This window comes from Chelonoidis abingdonii, chromosome 11 (assembly GCF_003597395.2).
Source record: "Chelonoidis abingdonii isolate Lonesome George chromosome 11, CheloAbing_2.0, whole genome shotgun sequence".
Lineage (NCBI taxonomy): Eukaryota > Metazoa > Chordata > Testudines > Testudinidae > Chelonoidis > Chelonoidis abingdonii.
In genome coordinates, this window is record NC_133779.1 from 54,191,026 (window position 1) to 54,207,943 (window position 16,918).

General features: G+C 55.8%; 1 protein-coding gene across 1 annotated transcript in view; it reads right to left on the reverse strand.

The window, feature by feature from the left end:
• Positions 1 to 16,918, reverse strand: part of LOC116816119 (uncharacterized) — a 28,143-nt gene that overhangs the window by 1,422 nt on the left and 9,803 nt on the right. The window contains exons 3-5 of the mRNA XM_075071385.1: positions 16,261 to 16,389; positions 7,302 to 7,493; positions 5,827 to 5,928 (exon numbers count right to left, since the gene is read on the reverse strand). Of these exons, the coding sequence (XP_074927486.1) occupies positions 5,827 to 5,928; positions 7,302 to 7,493; positions 16,261 to 16,389 (423 nt within the window). The remainder of the gene's footprint in view (positions 1 to 5,826; positions 5,929 to 7,301; positions 7,494 to 16,260; positions 16,390 to 16,918) is intronic.

Here is a 16,918-nt window from a genome sequence, read left to right on the forward strand (position 1 = left end):
CAGCCATTCACCCAATTGCTCTTCAGCCCCACACCACTAACTCACGGCTGCCCTCCGGACCCTGCTCTCAGCGCCTCAGAGAGGGGAGGTCAGAATGCAGCCAAGCCCAGAGATGGTCTCTGGTGGATGAGTTCAACACAGGCCTCGACCCTGACAAACTCTGACAGGGGTGTCCCACCACCAGAGCACCTGGGGAGACGGAACAAGAGTATTGTCCCCATGCCCCTGCATTAACAACACCCTGCTCCTGCCAGCTGGGCCAGCACAGCGCTCAGGCGTCCAGTGGGGATGGAGGACAGCGCCTGAAGACAGAGCCAGATGCTGCTGCTCCCCAAGACGGCCCGGACTGTGGATTTGCCCGAGACTGCACATGGGTCACAGAGGAACTGCTGCCGAGGCCCCGTCCTGCTCCAGCTCGGAGGTTCTCAGATGGTGACACCTGGAGCAGAGCTCCCCGCCCAGCAAAGATGTGGGTGATCTCAGGACAAGGGTCTACACGAGATAGGATCTCAGCCACAGATCTAAACAATCAGACTGACCACATGGCGCTTGAATCCCACCAGAGACAGCCAGACAGGAAGGGACCCACAAACTCTCCCCTGACTTTGGGAACAGAACCAACCCAATCTCACAGTGCAGCTGACTTCCCCCCAGAGTGCATTTCTTCACTGGCCCCCCTCCCTCATTCTTCCTCGCTCTGCTCACATTTACTATCCCCTTACACGCCTCCTCCTGCTGGGGGTCAGGATGGGCAGAGAGCATGTGCTGGATCCCTGAGCAGGGCGGTGGGTATAGCCTGCCAGGCCCCTGCTCTCCCCACCAGACAGGTGGCTGGAGCCCAGCTGTCTTGCCGGATCTCCCTGTGGCTCATCATATATGGAGATATACCTATCTCACAGAACTAGAAGGGACCCTGAAAGGTCATTGATTCCAGCCCCCTGCCTTCACCAGCAGGACCAAGTACTGATTTTTGCCCCAGATCCTGGCGCCCTCAAGGACTGAACTCACAACCCTGAGTTTAGCAGGCCAATGCTCAAACCACTGAGCTATCCCTCCCCCCACAGCTACCTCCTGTCACATCCAGCAGTGGGCTCAGTGTCAGGCAGCACAGCCCCCACACGGATCCACCCCCAGCTCCCAAGCCCCTCTCCTCAGGGGCCCCTTTCCCCTCCTCACAGCTGTGGGTCTCATGCTCCTCTCCAAGAGGAGCTGGATTGAAGAGAGTCAGCACTGCACATGCACAGCCTCACTCAGCAGGGGCAGCCCCGGCCTGGCCCGGTGGGGGAGTCCTCACCACCAACCCACACTGGTCACAGGGGTGGCAGGAGCCTAACCTCAGCTCTGCAGTAAGGGCCTTCCTGGCTCTGCCCGGAGAACAGCCTGGAATGCTCCGGCATTGAGCGCACAGTTCGGGACCCTGTTCTGTGCCAGTGCTCAGCCACAGTCCAGGCTCCATGCATGAGCATTCGTCTACACAGGAAAGCGATACTGGTATAACCCAAGTGTGAATGTAAAGTGACAGCTGCACCGGCGCATCATATGCACCCCAGCCCAGCCCCAAATGCTGCACTGGCGCAGCATATGAACTCTCCTCCTGGTGAATGCTGCACCGGTGCAGCATATGGATCCCTCCTCCTGGTGAAAGCTGCACCGGCGCAGCATACAGATCCCTCCTCCTGGTGAACGCTGCACCGGCTCAGCATACGGATCCCCTTTCCTGGTGATTACTGCACCGGCGCATCATATGTCCCCTCCCCACCCCCAGTGAATGCTGCACCAGCATGCCGTATGTGCCCCTCCCCCCGTTAACGCTCATGATGGGATTGGGGGAGGGGGCTTCTGCTTATGTCACTTTGGAAGGAGTTTAGCTCAAGCCCTCTAAAGTCACTTTTATCCTGGAGTCAGAGGGGCCACGAGGAGGTTTGCACCAGTCTAACTGTATTGGTTTAAGCACAGCGGGGAAGCTTTCCCACACGCACATGCCCTGAGAAAGTCCTGGATTCCTTCAAGCGTGTGCTCCAGGGAGCTCCAGCCACCTGGCAGACGAGATAAGTCCTGCTCAATCGGATGGTGGTCTGAGGCCTCCCTGTCAGGGCTGGGAAGGGAACAGAGACCCAGGCAAGTAACAGACTCTAGCCTTGGGAGCAGACTCTCTTGGTACAGGCCTGACATTGAGCCTGGGAGGAGTCCTGATGACCTCTAGGACTGACCATGTGCTTCACTGCCTTGCTGAACTGGGGTCTCAGCTGGCTGGGCTTTTCCCACAGTGCTTCCTATATGGTCACAGCCTGGAAGCAGGAATATCTGTACCAGCTGTGAAAACACAATTAGACACCTGTGCTTGTGGCAACAGCATTTGCTAATTCTGAGCGAGCAGCTGCACGTGAACTCACTGGGTGGGCACCACAGCATCTGTCAGTGGAAAGGAGATCTCCCCTTTGAGATCTGCCCTCGGCTACAGGGAGCAGGAGGTCCCAGTCGCTGGGGTAATGCAGGAGAGGAGAAGGAGTTCAGCAAGGAAGGGCACCATGGACCACTGGGGCTGCAATACCAAGCTCATCATCATCATCATCATCTGGGCCGAGGCCTATGGATGCACCACACCATTACCACTCTCCAGTGACTAGGCCAGACCCTCCCCTGGCCTGTCCCATCATTCACAGCAGTGCAAAGCAGGGGAAACACAACCAGCTCCGAACGGCAGCATTACACACTCACGGACACAACGGACCGAGAGGGCCCCTGGGTTTGTTAAACATGCCTCACACATTCGTGATGGGATCCCTGCTGAGCCGAGTAGCCCATGTGTGGCACAGGAACTCCAGGAGCACAGGCCTGAGACAGCTGCTCACACCAGACTTAAAAAAGCTAGAATAGCTTCTCATAACTTTAGTGGTGAACAAAACAGCGTGGCACAGCCCCTGGATAGCGGGAGAGTCACAGGCAATGCTGCTGGAGACAAAGCAGTAACTTTCCCCATGCCGGGTATAAGGGAATCACATTCCCTCATCCTGGTTTTGCAGCAGGAAGCAAAGCAAACAAGCTGCTCCTGAGCTGGCATTTGGGATGAATGAGGTGACGGCACCTCGCACATCAGACCTGACCCTGAGAAGAGCCCAGCAGCTCTCAGGTACCCGGCTGAGCAGGATCACAGCAACCAGACCTTTTCCGCTCAGATGCAGCTCAGAAGGGAGCAATCTCATAATGCCTTCGACAAAGCTGTTTCCTTCAACACGGGCCTCATGCAGGCCGAGAAACATGCACAGTAGCACCCGGCCCAGCATGGCCAATCGCCTGGGAGAGAAACGCCACTGAACAGTCTGTCTAAATGCAGTGAGGAGGATGAACCACACAGGAAGCCAACAGCTGATGGTACAGAGTGTGCCAGAGAAGTTTCCCATTTGAATGCACTGGAGTGCAGGGACTGTCAACGCTCTCATCAATTCATCCCCAGCGTGCGAGAAGCTGACGGGTATCACTTTCCAGCACAACGTTCAATTGCACCATTTTCAGGTTCCTAGGCAAGTTCCAGCTGAGTGGGGATGGGCATTCGCCCAGGCGCACTCTATATCAGACCGATCGGGTGGAGGTTTCCTGCATGGTTCCTAGCTTCCAGGCAGAATATGCTGGAGTGTTCAGCACTTGTCTAACCTGGCTCCCGCTGAAAGCTGGGGGCTCTGGGAAATCCCAGGCTGGGAGTGCAGTGCAGTGCACCCTGGGCGTGCAGTGCACCCTGGGCAGTCACCACAGCTGTGCACTCAACGGCGTGCCAAAAGCCAGGCAGAGGCATAAACGGAAGTTTACCAGCACGACTGTGGCAACCACCTGCCTGATTCTGGCATCTGCGCGTGTAGCGCAGATGCACATTTCCGGGCGTACGTTGCTGGAAATCAGGCCCTCTTGCTACATTCTGCTCAGCCAGCACAGCCTCATGGTTACAGGGGATTTTCCTTTAACACTTAATGGCTATTTTTAAAAAATAATCCTATGACAACAACTTCCCAAAACCAAACCCAGCTCCACAGCTGCTTCTGTGGCCGATGCTTGTTCCTGTTCAAAGAATTCCATTCCAAGCAGCTCTGATGCTTCCCCAGCACAGTCAGCAGGCTCCGAAATAACGGGCTGATCTGACATCAAGAACTGGCAGTGCCAACTAGCTCCAAAGGTTCCAAAAAAATCAAGAGAGCGAGAAACAACAAAGCCACGAGGACACTGGAGAGACACTTAGCTCGCCACCGGGCCCGGGTAGAGCACACGCATGCCACAGCACAGCCTACTGCTGTTGCTCTAATAACATAAAACGCCCTGGGCTTTATGGGGCCGGCTGCTTCAGGGATTTGGGACCTTTGGATTCCTGGTCCCCATTTAATGCCCAGTTCCCACTGACTCAGTGGCCTGGTCTCTGGCCACACACAAGGGAAAACACTCCTACAACTAGCTCTCTAGCTGGTGGGCTCCCAGAGCGGCCAAATGACCCTCTCTGTCCTAGTGCCAGGAGAGCTGCAGAGGAGACAGCTTTTGTACCCTCAACAGCCAGTTTATTGGGTGGGTCACAGGAAGTCAGTGGTTAGATGGACAAGGAGCTGTTTCGCACCTGGGGAGGGGCATGCAGGGGGATGAGGATGCAGGCCTGAGCGCGAAGGCTGGAATACGATCTCAGCAGAGGGGAGCGAAGGCTGAAGCACAGAGGGGCCTGCGGAGGCCAAGGCGAGGTGGGGAGAGGGGAAGGAGTGTTTGGGGCCCAGGCTTAGGTTCTGCAGAGGCAGGAATGAGGCACAGAGGATAGGATGTGATGACCAGAGACAGTTTATGCTGAACACCAGGAAGTTTTTTCCCATGGTGAGATCTATGGGGCTGGGAATCTTCTCTCAGTAACAGGGCGGGAGCCCCGTTGCCTGAGTTGTGGCTCAGTCACTGGCTCCAGGGCCGCGCTGCCCAGATGGATTACCAGGCCTTTCCCATAGACAGCCGCGGTTAGTGGCATCTGTGCCAAGCTCTGGAGAGCTCCCAGCGCCCCGTGGCACCAACTCCAGAGACAATCTGACACATACATGCAAGTATCACCTGCAAGACTGAAAGCATCCACCCTCCAGAGATGTCTGCACGTTAAACGCCACAGGGCACCTCCTGCTGCCCTCATTATCCTGACAGATGGCAGGGGCAGAGCTGGCACTCCCCTGTCCCCACACTTACCCAGCAGTGCCAGGGCAGAAAGCAGTAAATAAATGCTGCATCTGGCACGTGACACACGGCTGGACTCGGCCCCTGCCGGTCGCTCAGAAGCTAGCGAGCTCAGTGGTTAGTGAAATGGCAGAGTCTTCTGCGAGCAGGGCTGGACACAGGGCAGAGCTCCTCTGTATGAGCCTTAAAGGCTGCTGTGCCCAACTCCCCTGACCTCAGGATCTCAGGCTCAAGGGGGCACAGCCGCTGCAGAGTATGGAGAGTGCCAGGCAGAGCACCACAGCCCCCAGATCACTCTGCTTCCCGCTTGTGCCTCCCCTGTTGAGCCCCCATCCCTGATCCCTCCTCTCGCCCAGATCTGTGCATGATAGGCAACTGCTCTCCCCCTTGCCCCCCGCAGAAAGGTGGTGCCTTACGCCGTGACAAGGATCCCTGTATGGATGTGCCAGCTGCAGAGCCCCAGCAGGGAGCCAGGCATGCCCTGTACTTCCCTGAGTCTTCACCCAGCCATCTCCCTCTATGAGGGACTCCCAGGTGCCCAGCTGCACTCAGGGCCCTTCTCAAAGAGCTGGGCAACATCATGAGTTGTGCCAGGTGGGCTGGGAAGGACTCAGGTCACCCCACTGACACCCTCTCCCCCATCACCTGCTTCCCGAGCCTCGCTCTCCACCCTGTCTGCGTTGTAGGCAGGGTCCTCCCGAATGAACTCGTCGTCCAGCTCCATGGGGTCACCCCGGCACCATTTACCTGCGCAGAAAGCACATGAGGTAGGAATCTGAGCGTGTCTCATCAGGGCAGGAGCTCAGAGCGAGGAGAGGCAAACCACGTCCAGGTGGGCCTCTGGGGAAAGGGACACATCTCTGGAGCTTTCAGTGCCTGGCTCCTCTCCCCAACCCTGGCCTGGGACTCATCTTTACTCTGCCGGGCTCTGAGAGCAGGCAAGGATGGGAACTGGCATGTTGGCAGCAAAGCTACTACACAGTCCTGAGCCAGACCGAAGAGTGGGAGCACTGGGCTGGGAGAGGCAGGAGCTTTGGGGGTGTCTGAACAAACCAGATGTTCCCTGTTGTGCTAGGAGCTCCGGGGCTGGGGGAACTGGCTCCTGGAGTGGCACTGGGCCAGGCAGCATCTAATTCAGGGGTCTCCAACCCAAATGATCACGAGGGCCACATGAGGGCTAGTACATTGGCCCGAGGGCTGCATTACTGACACCTCCCCCTCGCCGCTTTCAGCCCTGCCCTCACCCCACTCCTTCCATGGGCCCTGCCCACCCCTTCCCTACCCCCATTCCAACCCCTTCCCCGAAATCCCCACCCCAACTCTGCCCCCTCCCTACCCCTAGGGGATTCAGGAGGGGTGTGGCAGGGGCTCAGGGCAAGGAGTTGGGGTGCAGGAGGGGTGAGGTGGGGGTCAGAGTGCGGCAGGAGGCTTAGGGCAGGGGGTTGGGCTGCAAGAGGGGTGTGGCAGGGGGTCAGGGTGCAGGATGAGTGTGGCAGGGGGTTTGGCTGCAGGAGGGGTTCGGAGGGTGGGCTCTGGCCCAGTGCTCCCTGTCTGCCTTGCCCCCCCGACCACCACCCCAGGAAGCGGCTGAAACCTGGAGGAGGAGAGGCACAAGGGTCTGTGTGTTGCTGTTGCTTCAGGCACCACCCCCAGCAGCTCCCATTAGCCAGGAAGGGGGAACTGCGGCCGATGGGAGCTGCTGGGGGCGCTGCCAGAAGCAAGAGCAACACACAGACCCCGGTGCCCCCATCCCCTTCCCCACGTTCCGTCCGCTTCCCGGAGCCGTGTGGGGGCAGGCCAGGGCATGCAGGGAGCCTGCCCTTCCCCCAGTGTACGTTGGGCTAGAGTCGCACTAGGTTAACGCTGGGGGAGGACGGGGGGGCCGCAAGCAGCTCGCGGGCTGCAGAAAATAACCCTGTGGGCTGCACGCAGCCCGTGGGCCGCGTGTTTGAGACCCCTGATCTAAACCCAGATTGGACAGAGCCCTGGGGACGGTCTGCAGGGAACCACACTGCTGTGGCCACAGGTGATCTGACAGGGCTCTTCCAGCTCTAAGTTCCCTGGGCGGGGGAGCTGGCCAGCCCACAGGGGTATGGGCACCGTGCTTCGAGGGCACCTACTCTTCAGCAGCACAGAAGAGGCTGTGTTCTCCCACTCCTCATCCTCAGGCCTGAGCTCCCACTGCTGGATCAGCTCATTGATCTCCGCATCCAGCTGCTGGGCCTGCTCGTCGAGGCTGCTGGTGCCACCCTGAAGCTCCAGAGCCGCCTGGGGAGAAGGTTCCTGGGCCATGCTGGAGGCCTGGTGAGGAGCTGCAGGAAGGAGGGGGTTAGAAGGAGATGGTCAGTGCGTTGCTTTGCTCAGCCCTACATGGGTCTGCCTTTTACCTCCCTATCATCTGGCTCTGGGAAGGAGGGGACACTGCTCCCCTCTGGCTGCTGGATTTTGGCTCTCCCCATGTAATAAAGGGGGAGGCAGGGAACGTCCGGGGTAAAATCTCCCCCACATGTGGCCTGGTCCTGACCTTGACACCACAGCAAGAGTGTGAGCAATGCGCAGGGCCTCATTCAGCCACCTGCACTGGGCAGGGCGGATCCCAGCTGGTGCCCAGTGTTGGGAGCTTCGAGCTCAGTGTGCACATTGGGGTCTCTCCAGGGGGCGGCCATTTTAAGGCTGCTGCCCTGTACCCCCTAGAATGAGGTCACGTCTGACTATGCAGAGGAAAAGCGAAGCCTGAGCTGCCACAACAAGGCCAGGCCAAGCAGTAGCTTTCAGACAGAGTCCCGGGAACAGAACTCCTCATGTCCCCCACCTCTGCCAGCATCACGTTTAGTGAAGGGCAGCTTGGGAAGTCTCCATTCCCAGGTTTTGCAGGGGAAGGGGGTTCTCAAGGCCCCTCTCTGCACCACGCTAGCAAGAAAGCAGCTTATTGTTTTCTCAGGCCAACAGGCTGCTGGAAATTTGTAAGAACACTGGGACACGATCCTGCTTCATCTCAGATCTGCTTTAGGTTTCAAGAGGGGGAAACCTTAAGCCATAAGGATAGTGACTGGGGATCTCAGACTGGAATCACCCTGAATATGGACACTGGACTATAACCTATGGACTATTTCTAAAAGGACGTTTGGCAACTACAAGCTCATCTCTATTATGTATCTGAACCTCAAGAATTGAATTCAAGTCTGTCTGTATATTGACCAACTCTTTCTCGTTTCTAATAAATTTTAGCTTAGTTAATAAGAATTGGCTAATAGTGTGAATTTTGGGTAAGATCTAAGTTATAATTGGACTTGGATACATGGCTGATCCTTTGGGATTGGAAGAACCTTTTCTTTGATATGATGAGATAAGATTTTCAGGAATCATCATCATATCTGATGTGTGTGTCTGGACAGAGGCATGAGGCTGGGCACTTTAAGGGAACTGCAGTGTTTGAACTTCTAAGTAACCAGTGAGGTAATAGAGAAGCTGATCTGTGCTGGCCTGGGAAATCTAAGTATTGGAATAACCACCAGCTTTTGGGGTATGTCTGCTTCTAATTGAGTGACCTCAGCTGGCTCCCACAGGCAGCACTGTCACAAGGGGTGAGCCCAGGGCTGGAGCCTGAAGCCCTGAGGCTGGGGGATGAAGTCCACCGCCACACGCCAGAGCCTTCCGCTCACCCCCCCCCAGGGCCAAAGCCCGAGCTCTGCCACCCCGAGGAAGGTGGGGAACTCACACTGGTCACCTGCTCCTATAGCGTTTGTGGCTCCAGAAGGGGGCAAGGACCAGACCCTGCTGGAGGCCCTGAGGAGGGGCGGCTGCTTTGCCCCTCCCTTAATCACCACCCAAGAGGCTGTGGCCACAAGAAAAGCCCCTGGTGGCCACATGTGGCCATGGTGGCTGCATTTGAGAAACGCTGATCTAGTCTGATGTCCTGCATCACAGGCCGGAGAATCTCACCCAGCAATTCCTGCGGCAGGCCCAGCGCTAGTGTTTGAGCCAGAGCATGTGTTTTAAGAGACCCCCAATCTCAATGTAAAGACTCCAAGTCTTTACATTGAGATTGGGGGTCTCTTAAAACACATGCTGGGGAATGCACCAAACCCCCAGATAAACTGTTCCAGTGGTCAACAGTCTGCACCTTATTTCTAGTCTGAATTTAGCTAGCTTCAGCTTCCAGCCGCTGCATCTTATTCTGCCTTTAAGAGCCCCACCGGTGGAGAAGTAACCACGTAGGTTCTTGGAAACCATGATCAGGTCACCTCTTAATTTCCTCTTTGATAAACTAAATGGATCAAGTTTCCTTTGTCTCTCAGGCAGATTTTCCAATCCTTGAATAATTCCTGTAGCACTTTCCTGAACCCACATTTGTTAACAGTCTTGTGGCAGCGTGGACACCAGAACTAAACCCAGCAACCGGTAATGCCTCACTAGCATATAACCCATACTGAGGCGACAGCACCTCTCTACTCCCATTTGATAGCGCCCTTACACACTTGAGGATTGTGTTTGCCCTCTGAGCTAGAGCATCACTCTGTGAGCTCATGTTCAGTCAGATTCCTTCTGCCATGACCCCTCAGTCCTTTCTGGTGTCCCACATTCCAGGACACAGCCCCCCATTTTATACATGTGACCCACACTCTGGCAGAGTTAAAATATGAGCATGCTGTCCCCTTGACAACTGGCCCAGATTGTTCTGTGTAACCGACGAGTCATTATTCACAATGACTTAGCGGACAGGTGGCATCCGCACATTTTCCCAGCTAAGATTTTATGCTTTCTTCCAGATCGTTGTTCAAGATACTGAACAGCACTGGCCCCATATTGATCCCTGTGGGACACTATTAGAAGAGATCTCATTGGAGAATGAGCTATCCTTAACCAGTTTTTAATCCATTTAATATGTGCCACATTGTTCGCTCTGTTCAAAAATTAACACGGCCCAGATCTCAGCTGAGGCTTCTCAGCATACCAGAATACGCAGAACAGACTTTCCAGCTCCTGGATCATTTCCCCCCATCACCACGCTAACGGCGGATTTCACTCCCCTTCAACATCAATGAGATCAGGATCAGGCCCTTAAATCCCTAACTGCAAGATAGTTTAATCCCCTCTGAGCCGACAGTGCAATACTTTTCACAGCTGAAAGGTTCTAGGTTGATACGGTTTAAGAGAATTAACTAGATGCCCTTTGTTACTGTGCTAAAACTGGGCCCGGGGCTTGCACTGAACAGGTAAGAGCAACCTGCACGGCAACACCAATCCTAAGGCTCTAGGGACGCAGAAGGCTGTGCTGATATGAATGCAAGATCGGGGCCTAAGGATGACAAAACCGTCCCCTGAACCGGCAACTTTGTTACAGCCTAGGGAAAAAGTCCACTCTCAGCTCCATGGAGCTGAACTCGTGTACGGGAGAGTGGAATGTGGTGCTACTTTAGGGCTATTATTTTCAGAAAGGCTCAGCACACCGGGCTTACACTGAGCACCGAACCCTTTTGAAACTCTGGCCACAAACACTGTGCAATGGGAGCTGCCAAGCTCTTCAGCAAACCCAGCCCCACGTGTGATTCAGAGGAGGAATCGAGCCGAGCTCTTTCCTGATGCCTGCAGCTGATCCACATGGGAGCCCGATGGCACTGGGCTGCCTTGGTGTCTAAAACAGTCCATTTCAACTATGAATAAAGCCCCAGGGTTCCTGCTCTATGGAAGGATGGCTCCAGATCCCTCAAACTTCCAGTATGCAGGTGGGCACTGTCCTGCACCCTGTTGGCAACACCCTTGGTTCCTCTCACTAATCAGAGTCTGTTGCTAGGCCAGTAACAAACCAAGGGGCCCAGGCGTTAGGAACAGTTTTCCCCTTGCTGTGACACTGCTGGGGGCACTAAGGGCTCCATCCCAAACCCTTCGCTGAAGCCCTCGAAAGCGTAGAAGGCTTGTGGGGAGTAGAGCTGTGTTTGGGCGGCTCTTGGCTGGCAGGGAACACCAGGCCCAGCTGCCATTGTGCGACATTAAACATTGCAAGTGTTACAGACAAGCTCTCCCTTAGCTCGGAGCCCTGTGGGATCAAGCCCTGCCGGTCCAGCCCTGGCACTCCTGTCCAAGTGCTAGAAGCGGGTTCTGCCCTGCTGCAATGGTGAAGGAAGCTGCAAGGGGTCTCCTGCAACGAGCAGGGGGCAGGACACACCTGCCTGCAGGCAAGGAGCTGAAAAGCCAGGATAACCTCCACACCTACCCACGGAGGTTTACACAGGCAGGGGCCCTGTCTCTCAAGCCAGCAGAGTCCTGTCCAGCTGCACTAGCTCACTGCAGCCCCACACTCACTGGGCTCAGGTCTATGCAGCACCGGACACACCACACCAGCTCCTTGCACACAGTCTTAGATGGGACAGAGCTCACCTAGGGTTGGGGTAGGAGCATCACCCTACCTCCCATCTGACAATGGGGTCCCCTTGCTGCTGTCTTTTCCTACTCAGCCCCAAGTGTAGGGCCCTACCAAATTCATGGCCCATTTTGGTCAATTTCATGGTCATAGGATTTTAAAAATAGTAAATTTCATGATTTCAGCTATTTAAATCTGAAATTTCAGTGTTGTAATTGTAGGGGTGTGGTGGTGGGTTGCAAGGTTATTGTAGGTGGGGTTGTGGTACTGCTAACCTTACTTCTGCACTGCTGCTGGTAGCAGTGCTGCCTTCAGAGCTGGGCAGCTGGAGAGCGGCAGCTGCTGGCCAGGAGCCCAGCTCTGAAGGCAGAGCCACCACCAGCAGCAGTGCAGAAGAAAGGATGGCATGGTATGGTATTGCACCCTTACTTCTGAGCTGCTGCCGCCAGAGTGCTGCTTTCAGAGCTGGGTGCCTGGCCAACAGTTGGTGCTCTCCAGCCACCCAGCCCTGAAGGCAGCAGTGCAGAAGAAAAGGTGGCATGATGTGGTATTGCCATTCTTACTTCTGAGCTGCTGCTGGCAGGGCGCTGCCTTCAGAGCTGGGTGCCCAGCCAACAGCCGCTGCTCTCCAGCTGCCCAGCTCTGAAGGCAGCGCAGAAGTAAGGGCAGCAATACCATGACTCCCCTAAAATCTTGTGACCTCCTGCAACTCCCTTTTGGGTTAGGACCCCCAAACTGAGAAATGCTGGTCTCCACCGTGAAATCTGTATAGGGTAAAAGTATACAAAACACCAGATTTCACGTGGGGAAAACAGATTTCACAATCCACGACACGTTTTTCATGGGTGTGAATTTGGTAGGGCCCTACCTTTGTGCAGGCCAAGGCCTGAGAGATGGGACCAAAAGACACCCCTTTATGTCAGAAAAGAGCAGAGCCTTCCAACCACCCCCACCCCCAGAAAGAGCAGTGGGAGGAGGGGCAGCAGTGCAGTGGGTTGCTGGATGGGACCTGGCCCATCAGGGCAGCCTGGATTCCAGCACTGGGGCTCAACCCCATCTTTGTTCACGTCCCCGCAGAGGGCAATGGGGTCAGAAGCCTGGTCCCCCTGCCAGCCCATTTCTGGATTATTCCCCGCTCCATGGCTCCATACACACGAGGGTGGGGTCTCCCCTACCTCCCTGTGACGAACTGGGACTGTTCTTAATGTTTGCTCTGAACACTGTGTTGGTGCCTCAGTGTCCCCGAGGCAGTTCTTAAGTATCTAGGTGGTAGGATAAGGGTGTGTGATTGCTACAGAGGAAGGGGCCAGTGCACCTAAATGCCTGGCACTCTGTCTCCTAGCAACTGATGGCCTGGGCCCCTCCTCTGCAAAGGTGCCAACTGAAGATGTTGGAGACAAAGGGATCAGGTGACCTCCTGGCCCGGGAAAGGAGCTGAGCAGAGAGGAGGGGCTGGAGGGGGGTTAGTCTGGAGCTAACTGGGGACAAGGAGTGAAGTGCAGACCTAGGGGTCTGGCTCACTGCCCCCCAGAATGGACCCGGCCGAGGGGTCTGGTTCGCTGTATCTACAAGCTCTGTTTTAGACCCTGTTCCTGTCATCGAATAAACCTCTGTTTTGCTGGCTAAGAGTCACATCTGACTGCAAAGTAGGGGTGCAGGACCCTGTGGCTTCCCCAGGATCCCGCCTGGGTGGGCTCGCTGTGGGAATCACACGGAGGGGCAGAGGATGCTGAATGCTCCAAGGAGAGACCCAGGAGATGAAGACGTGTGAGCTTCTTGCCCTGAACAAGTCTGCTCCGAGGGAGAGGAAGCTCCCCAAAGTCCTGCCTGGCTTTGTGGGGAGCAGTTCCAGAGCATCGCCTGGGGACTCCGTGACACTCCCCCACCGCCCCAGATGCTGCAGCCCCCCTCTGGATGTACAGCATGAAGGGCAGATGGGGTTGGATTGAGCAGGCATCTCTCAGCTCCCCTGCCTTACCTTCCCCAGGGCTGGAGCTGACATATAATGGGTGTGACCAGGGAGCTGCTTGCTGCTCCCTCTGCTGGGGAGCCCAGCACAGCAACACCCCTGGCCGAGCCCAGGGGGGGCAGCAGAGTCCCACTGCATGTGTGAGACAAGACAGTGCCCCAGGGGTGGGGGGAGGGGTGCCCTGGCCCCCAGTATGGGGGAGAAGGAGCAAGGGCTTTCATCTCAGGCCTCTGTCCAGATGAGGACGTGGCAGGTGTTAACTAACACGTGTCACCTAGCACCTTCCATGTCTTTGCCTCGATGAGACCACTGATTTGGCCTCAGCCCCAAGGAGGCAAGGAAAGATCCCCCCCTTGGACAAACCTGATAGACTAAGGCACAGAGAGGGGCAGCGACTCACCCAAGGCCACACAGAGAGCCAGCGGCAGAGCTACAAACAGAACCCAGGAGTCCTGGCTCCCACACCCAACTCTGATCACAGCCCTGTCCCCATTTCAGGAGGGTCAGATCCTATTTTCCAAGCAACCCTTCCCCACTCTGCCCCTCTTACTTCAGGCTATTTCCACAGAGTTCAGAGGTTTGTCCACTTCTCCCTAAGGTCCTCCAACTTCCCAGCTCCCTGCAGGCGAGCTCATGGGTCTTTGGCAACCTCCCCATCCTGGCAGCAGAATGAATTTTTAATGCCGTGGTGGGTGGCAAGAATGCCCCTCCCCTCGCTCGGTCCCAGTGAGATGTCTCTCTAAAGCACCTTCCCCCAGGACAGTATCTTCTCCCCATGAAGGACATGCACCCTCTCAAATATCCCTCACCCAAACAATAGGCTCTCCAACCTGATTCCCCGGCTGCCAGGTCAGCTCCTCACTCCCAGGCCTTTCGAACCCCCCACACTCCTCGGGAGGATCGTAATCCCACCCAGGAGTGCCCCTTGGCTTTCCAGCTGCCTGGGACAGAGAGAAAGGAGGCAGTTTGGACAGGAGAGCCACCAGAGACTTCTCTCAGGAAGAGAAGCATGCCCACCCCTGAACCCCCAGTAGGCCACCACCTCCCTCCTACTGGGAACTGATTTCCCTTATCAGCTGCCATCACTTCCGCCTAGTGACAATGGGGGCGGGGGAGGGAGGGTGTCTGCTCAGCGTCACATGCCTCACTGGCAGCTCTCTCCTCACTCCTCCCCCACCCCCCACAAACCCAGAGCCCTTGGGGAAGGGCTGTAATTTAGTACCCCTTTGGGTGGAGGGCCACTGTTCCTATGCTGGCTTGCTCCCGGATAGCCTGTAGGGATCCCATTAGAATCATAGAATATCAGGGTTGGAAGGGACCTCAGGAGGACACCTAGTCCAACCCCCTGCTCAAAGCAGGACCAATTCCCAACTAAATCATTCCAGTCAGGGCTTTGTCAAGCCTGACCTTAAAAAACTGGCTCCAGCTAAGCAGGATCAAGCCAGTTCAGGGTTTAGAGGGGAAACTGAAGAACATCTTGTGCTGCATGTGGTCAGGCCCTAGCTAAGTCCACACCTAAAGCACGGAGTGGAGGGGAGACCTCAGCATGGCCTCTAACCAAGCTGAAACGCTGGCCTGACCATGCGGCACACACTGAGAGGGGACGCAGTCACAGCATGGTTATAGCAAGGACGACTGGAGCAGGTGCTGTGCTGCTGTCAAGACACCAGAGCGAAATCCTGGGCACTTGTGCTCTTTGAAGATCAAGGTATCAGTGGGGATGGGTGAAGGTAACAGGGCTGCACTGTGCTAGGATTTTAGTGGGTGCTAGAACAATGGCGGGCGAGTCCCAGAAACACTCAGGGTAAGCCTAGCTCTAAGGTCAGACTCTCTCCTGGCCCCAGGAGGAAGCAGAGCGAATGGAGCGGACAGCCTGGAGGGGGGAGACGAAACAGCTCCGCACACAGAGAAGGAGAAGAAAAGACGACACCGCATGGACCTCAGCTAGGCCCAGCAAACCTGCTTCAAGGCGCGCACACCTGCTAGACCTTTGGCTGCACTTGCTCTTTGTGGGCTGCCTGGCAAGCTGCTGGAGTCGGACACGCAGCAAAGCCAGCAGCGAAGGGTATGGAAGTGCAGCGCAGACATACCCAGTGGCTCTCTAGAGGGGCTATTGAACTACTACAGCACAGCTGGCAGCGCTGAATGAGACTCACCAGCTCAGAGACTCGTGGGCCAAACTGCCAAATACACAGTTGCTTTGTTTGGATTTAAACTTTTCTCCCCTTCCCATGCTCGTGCCAGGGTCTGCAGCTCAAAGCAGATGAGGACTCAGGTTCTATTCCCAGATGTGCCATGGACCTGCTGCAAGCCCTCAGGCACGTCCCCTCCCCCTAAGCCTCCATCTCCACCTTGCGTCTCAGCTTCATGTTCTCGTTTTAAGAACACACAGCACCTAGCAGAATGGGGCCCTGACCTCAGGTGGGGTCTCTGAGCTGTACAATTCTACAAAGAAATAATGACTATCCTGCCATTGGGATGAGAACCTGAAGGCAGACGCAGAGAAGAGACAAAAGGGAAACTGGCCAGTTTGGTTTAACTGTTGACACTGACAAAAATGCATCAAAGAATGTGCACAGTGGGATCAGTGATGGGTCAGTCCTGTAATAAACTCCTCCCCTTTAGCCAGAGTTCACCGGTATACAAGGAAGGAAATGTTACTTTAGGGGAACGCATCTCCCTCGGTAGGGGATCCCGTGGAGATGGGGAAGTGGGTACTGATCACTCCTAACAGCAGCGATTCTCCTACCTGCAGGAGCAAGCGGGGGGCAGGCGGCTGTCCTGCTTTCCCGCGCAGATGAGACGCTAGCCTCAGCGATCGGTTTGGTGACAGGCTCTCGCTGAGCGCTCACAGGCAGTGGTACAACAGCGCGGAATCCTGTGGGAAATTGAAACAGCAGCAGCTGTAAATCACACGCCAGCTTGTGGGGCATAACAGAGAATTTCACAGCAGCCCTGCCACCAGCACTGACTGAAAATTGATCAGAGTCACTTTGAAACAGAGACACAACACACCAACCCACTGCAGACTCCGGGCCTGAGCCTGAGCCCCCGCTACACCCAGGGAAGTGATAGCGGCCACCACAAACCAGTGGGTATGACCCTCCTCATGTCACCATGTCAGCAAAGATAAAGCGTCCAAGCGTGAAACCAGTCACCAGTGCAAGAAACACACAGATAGAGAAGAAATTCCTCATTGCCCTTGGTGCTAGGCTAGCACTGAGTGCTGCAAAGGGCACCTCTCTTTAGTGCACCGCTGCTACCACATTCTTTTCATGTTGAGCAGTTGGCACAAGCCATCTCGGAGCACTGTGCCAGCTGTCAGGCAGTTTGCTCCCCACGAGATTAGCAATGAATTAATGAGGGCAAGGACCATCTCTGGTCTGTGTTTGTGCCATGCCTAGTGC